We start from the raw sequence: 5,326 nt of genomic DNA on the forward strand, positions 1-5,326 counted from the left end.
TGCCCTCTCCTCTCTCCTCTCTAGCAGCTGTGTGCTGCAGACAGAAAAATGAGGAAGGGGGTGCCTGAGGCCGGCAGAGGTTCACGTGGTGATGCCCGTGCTTGAGTGAGAGGGGAGCCTTTTGCCAGCTGAGTACGCAGCAGCCTGCATATATAGCAGAAGAAATGCTTGCATGGTTTGGGTAATGCAGGATAGAGATCGACCAGGCGCAGTTAATGACGCTGCTCCTCCTTCACCAATCGATGCTCCAAAGGGCTACAACCGCGTAGCGCGCGCCAGCTTCAAATTAAAGCACCCACTCCTCCTCGGCGGGCGTCCATGTGCACGTCGCTGCGGCGTCCCCTCCTGCAAATATCCGTATCGTGCTGGACATCCAGGGAGAGACAGAGACACTGAGACAGACACACAATGGCCGTAGCAATGCCAGCTGCGCTTCTCCTGCTTCTCCTCCTGGTCGCGCCGCCGGCGGCGGGCTCGTCGGAGGCGGCAGTCCGGCCGAACCCCAAGATCGTCAACTGGGTCGCAGGCAACGCCCGCGCCTCCACGCCCGACAGCTTCGGCTCCCTCATCTTCGACCTCTCCGTCGGGACGCCGCGGCAGACCCTCTCCTTCGTCATGGACATCACCGAGCAGCTCGTCTGGGCGCAGTGCCGGGAACATGGGTTCGCGCAGTCGCAGGCGCCCACCTTCAGGCCCGGCAGCTCCTTCGCCCCGATTGGCTGCAACGACACGGCATGTCAGAGCCTGGCCCAGCCCCCCGACGACAACTGCACCCATCCCGACGACCACTGCAAGTACGCATGGGACTTCCAGCGCCGCGGCAGCGGCGCCATGTCCGGCTACCTCGCCACCGAGACGTTCAGCTTCGGGGCCAAGTCCGTCCCCGGCATGGTGTTCGGCTGCAGCGACAACGTCATGGTGCGGGCCCTCGGCGGCGTCTCTGGCTTCGCCGGATTCAGCAGGGCCCCCCTCTCCCTCGTCTCGCAGCTCCACGTCTCCAAGTTCTCCTATTTCATCGACCACAACAACGGCGACGACAGCAGCTTCCTCAGCCTGGGCGACGCGGGCGCCGCGCAGGCTATGGGCAACAACAGCACGCCGCTGCTGCCAGCCACGACCAGACAGGACAGTTACCTCTACTACGTCAATCTCACCGGCATTCAGGTCGACGGGGAGCTCCTCGCCGACATCCAGGCGGGGACCTTCGCCGTCCAGGAAGACGGCTCCGGCGGGGTGTTCCTCAGCACAACAATTCCCTACACCTTCCTCCAAGAGGCCGCGTACAAGGTTCTGAAGCAGGAGCTCGCGAGCAGGATTCGGTCACAGGGCGTAGCTCCGATGAACGCCACAGCCGACGACCTGTGCTTCCTCAAGGAGAACTTTCGCAGCGTCAAGGTTCCGAGGCTAGCGCTGGTGTTCGATGGCGCCGACGCGGCGATGGAGCTCAATGTGAAGAACTACTTCTCCATCTACGACGAATGGCGCACGTGCCTCACCATACTGCCGTCGCCGAACGGCGCGGCGGCCGTCCTGGGCAGCCTGCTGCAGACGGGCAGGACCATGACCTACGACATTCATGGCGACGGCGGCCAGCTGACATTCGAGCCGGTGGCAGCGGGTGGCTCGGCGCCGGCGCATGCGGGTGGCCCGGACCCGGCGCCGGCCCATGCGCATGCGGGTGCCCCTGCGCCGGCGCATGCGTCGCTCGTCATAACAGCCACTCTTCTGGCCTGGGTGCTCCTCCTCCAGCAGTTCTAGAGAGATCACGCGGCAATAATCCTGGAGGAGATCGATGATGTTAATCGCACACAATGATGCACATGTGTTGTGTTGGTCTGCGTACGTGTGTAGTTCTCTGTTGGACATCTGCATGTGTTGTGTTGGTCTACGTGTGCAGTTCTCTGTTGGACATCTGCATGTGTTCACTACCAAGCTAGCTATCCTAGAGTGCATGTCTTGTTGCTTGTTGCTTTAGCCATTGTAGTCTCTGCCGTTGATGAACCCAGGAAGACATTTCTTGATGTTAAATAGTGCTTAGCGCATTTTCAACACGGACCCTTAAACTGTAAAGATCGCACGGCCTGGACGTGTTTTGTTATCCAATGTGGTTTGTACTGATTCGCTGACAAATGACGCATTTTTTCTGTAAATCTGAGACAAAATGAACGGAAGGAGGCTTGATGGGTGTCCGAACCGCTGCTAAGCCAGCTCTCACTGCCTGGCCCACCCACAAAATTCATCCGCTTTTCTGCGCTTTTCATCCAACACCCGCGTCATGACTGTCGTTAAAAAATCTACGTAAACATCATTCAGACATCTCAGTAGGTGTTGCCACGACTGCTTGTCCACAAAGGATCAGGTACCATGGAATTACCGTAAGAAAAACACCACGATTGCTCACATCAGACCTACAATCTTCTTCAACCGCAAAAAAAAAAAAAGTACAACCTTCAGCTCATATTTTTCATGCTTGCGATTAGAAAGGAGAAGGGCCTCGGATCGGCGGTAGCATCGACGCCATCGACTAATGTGTCGATCCGTCCACTCTGACTGTGTTCGATGCGGCTGCTTAACTAGCCTTGCTCCATGCCGTCACCCTGCTTCGCCAGCGCCTCGTCGAGCTCCCGGATCACCTCGTCCGCGGACGCGATGTCCGCCAGAAACTTCTCAGCGGTCTGCCGGTGCCTGGCGTTCACCGAGCTGATCCGCGAGCTGAGCGGAGGGAGAGTGCGCGGCTCCGGGAGCTTGCGCTTCGTCCCCGCCGGCGGTAGCTTCTGTTGACGACGGGCCAGCCGGTCCATGGCCACGACCGCGTCCATCTCTTCTCTTCTCGTCGACTTACTTCGCTTTCGCTGCCGCTGGGTGTTGCTGCGTTTGCTCGACGCACGGTGGGGGCTTCGTGATCGCTTCGTTGCTTTATACAGTATAAACAACACAGGGTGCCGAGCCGAGCCGATCCCGACTAAGACTCCGAGTCTGACTAGGAATTCCACGTGTGCACGTGTGCCACGGCCACATTAGTTTTCCCTTTGGGTTTAGATAGTACTCAAAGTCTCAGTCGACTGACGTCATCATCGTACGCATAGGCCTGCCTCGAGAGCTCCTCGCTGGCGCCTTATGTGCCAGCAAACGAACCGAGCGCCCACGCGCCTGGTTATATGGGCTGGCCCAAAAACGAGCCGCGCAGCTCGTTCAACGTGCGCCTTTCGACCATCGCTTCCTGTTTCTAACACAAAAGGACGATCGCATCGTGGTTCACTTCTCGTGGTTGACCGGTCAACTGTTGATCGCTAGCTCCTTTTCCTTCGTGCACCTTTTGTTCCTTCGTTTTTTTTTCTGTTGCTTTGTTCACAAATCTCAAGAACACATGGATCTGAAAAAATTACAAATTTAAAAAACAGTTCACTAATTTGAAAAGGTTCATCAATTCTAAAAAAATTTAATCAAAATTTGAACACAAAAATTGAGATAAGTTCATCTAAGTTGAAAAAAATCATCGGATTTGAAAAAAAGTTCATCGGATTTGAAAAAAGTTCATCGGATTTGAAAAAAAGTTCATCGGATTTGAAAAAGTTCGTCGAATTTGACAAAAAGTTCATCGAGTTCGACAAAAAGTTCATCGAGTTTGAAAAAAAGTTCATCAAATTGAAAAAAGTTCACCGATTTTTGGAAAAAGTTCATCGAATTTGAAAAAAGTTCACCGGTTTTTTTGGTCGCCTTTGAAAAAGTTCACGAATTTTAAGAAAGAGAAAAAACAAAGATTGAAAAAAAGAAAGAAAACTGAAAAAACAGATGCCTTTTTCTAGTTTTATAAAGGAAAGAAAAAGAATGATTCTACCACATGAGGTTATGTAGTCTAATTGGTTGGTGCGATTGCCAGCTAAACTAACGGGCGGGGTTCGAATCGCGGCAGGCGCACCTTTTTTTAGGGTTTTCAAGAAACAAACAGCAAAGCAGGATGGGCCGGCCCGCTATGAAACCAAGTGTAAACGGGGGTGTGCGCCCTGTACGAAATGGCCTGTGTATTCGGCGCTTAAGGCGCCGAATAGGATTCAGCGCTTGCCTCGATCGATTGATTTTCCTCTTCATTCATGTGGGCTGTGTGTACGACGCTTTTCTTAAGTGGGCTGCTTTCCCTTTGTTTTGTCCTCCCGAAAGCTTGTCTCGTGCTGGGCTGTCTTCTTTTCCTGTGTCTATTTTTCTCAAGTGTGCTGGGCTGTCTAGTCTCCTACTTGATTGGTTACTTTTTTTTTATTTGGCCTGATAAAAATATCAGTGTCTGCTTCAACGCTGCCAGGCGTGGAGTGTATCTCCATGAAACATAACATAATGCATAAAAAATAGTGTGTTTGTATTACTTGAGCACATAATTTTGACACAAGAAATAAAAAAATAAATTAGAGAACATCTCTGGTTGAACTAAAAATGAGCTTCCTGGTGCATGTACGAAAAACTGCTAAAAAGGGAAGCAGGTAGTAGAAAACTGAAGGTCACTCTCTGGTCAACAAAAATGTAATTTGGAACAAGACTAATGTTGCATATGCCTAGTCTGGGACCATCTACTTTTTTCTTAGTGTATATCACTAGTTTTAGGTGATACGTGGGAAAATAAAATATATTTTAAATAAAATAATAAGTTACACATGGATGACCGACATGCAATTGCGTGTGATCAACGTGTGAGCGATCAGATGACAATATTTTGAGAAAAAAGGTTGCATAGAAATGACGAGCATGCAATTGCGCGTGGACAATTTACATGCGGCTGACACGTGCATAACCACTGGCACTATCTTATAAAAATAAAAATATATTAAGTTGTACATGGATGGGCATGGTCAGAGTACATGCGACTGTGCGGCCCATGGGTGTGCAAGTCGAGTGGCGTTATTTAAAATAAAAATCCTAGACATCACTAATAAGAAAAGGAAAAACACAAAATCCAAAACAAAAAAAATAGAAAGTAGAAAACGAAAAAGTTAAAAATAAACCCATCATATCGGTCTGCCCAAGCAACCAACCGCCCGCCCCGCACACACCCTAGTTTTGCTCAGGTGGTGTCACTTGCAATTGCATGCAGACTACAACATATGCGGTTGCGGTGTCGGTCATGCAACTGGCCCGCCCCCTCTCTCGCCGCCTTCTCCAGCAAAACAAAGGTCCAGTTGCAACTATGTTGGGGGACATGCAGTTGCGGTCAGGTGCAGCGCTTGCAGTTGCATGCCTAGTGTCGTACATGCAACTGGTCCGCCCCCTCTCCCGCCGCCCCCTCCGACAAAACAAGGGTCCAGTTGCAACCATGTTGGGGGACATGCAGCTGCGGTCA

At 51.6% G+C, this 5,326-nt stretch overlaps 1 protein-coding gene across 1 annotated transcript; it reads left to right on the forward strand.

Annotated features, from left to right (window-relative positions):
* The first annotated feature begins 293 nt into the window (after window positions 1-293).
* LOC109778896 (aspartic proteinase nepenthesin-1-like) lies at window positions 294-2,070 on the forward strand. The gene has a single exon (XM_020337482.4). The coding sequence runs from the start codon at window positions 409-411 to the stop codon at window positions 1,756-1,758; it is 1,350 nt and encodes a 449-aa protein (XP_020193071.1). The 5' UTR covers window positions 294-408; the 3' UTR covers window positions 1,759-2,070.
* Window positions 2,071-5,326: the final 3,256 nt, after the last annotated feature.

Source organism: Aegilops tauschii, chromosome 3, assembly GCF_002575655.3.
Source record: "Aegilops tauschii subsp. strangulata cultivar AL8/78 chromosome 3, Aet v6.0, whole genome shotgun sequence".
NCBI classification, from domain to species: Eukaryota; Viridiplantae; Streptophyta; class Magnoliopsida; order Poales; family Poaceae; genus Aegilops; species Aegilops tauschii.

What these genes read in the sequence shown, in the direction of transcription:
- LOC109778896 (XM_020337482.4), top strand. Translation starts at nt 409, where the DNA reads ATGGCCGTAGCAATGCCAGCTGCGCTTCTCCTGCTTCTCCTCCTGGTC.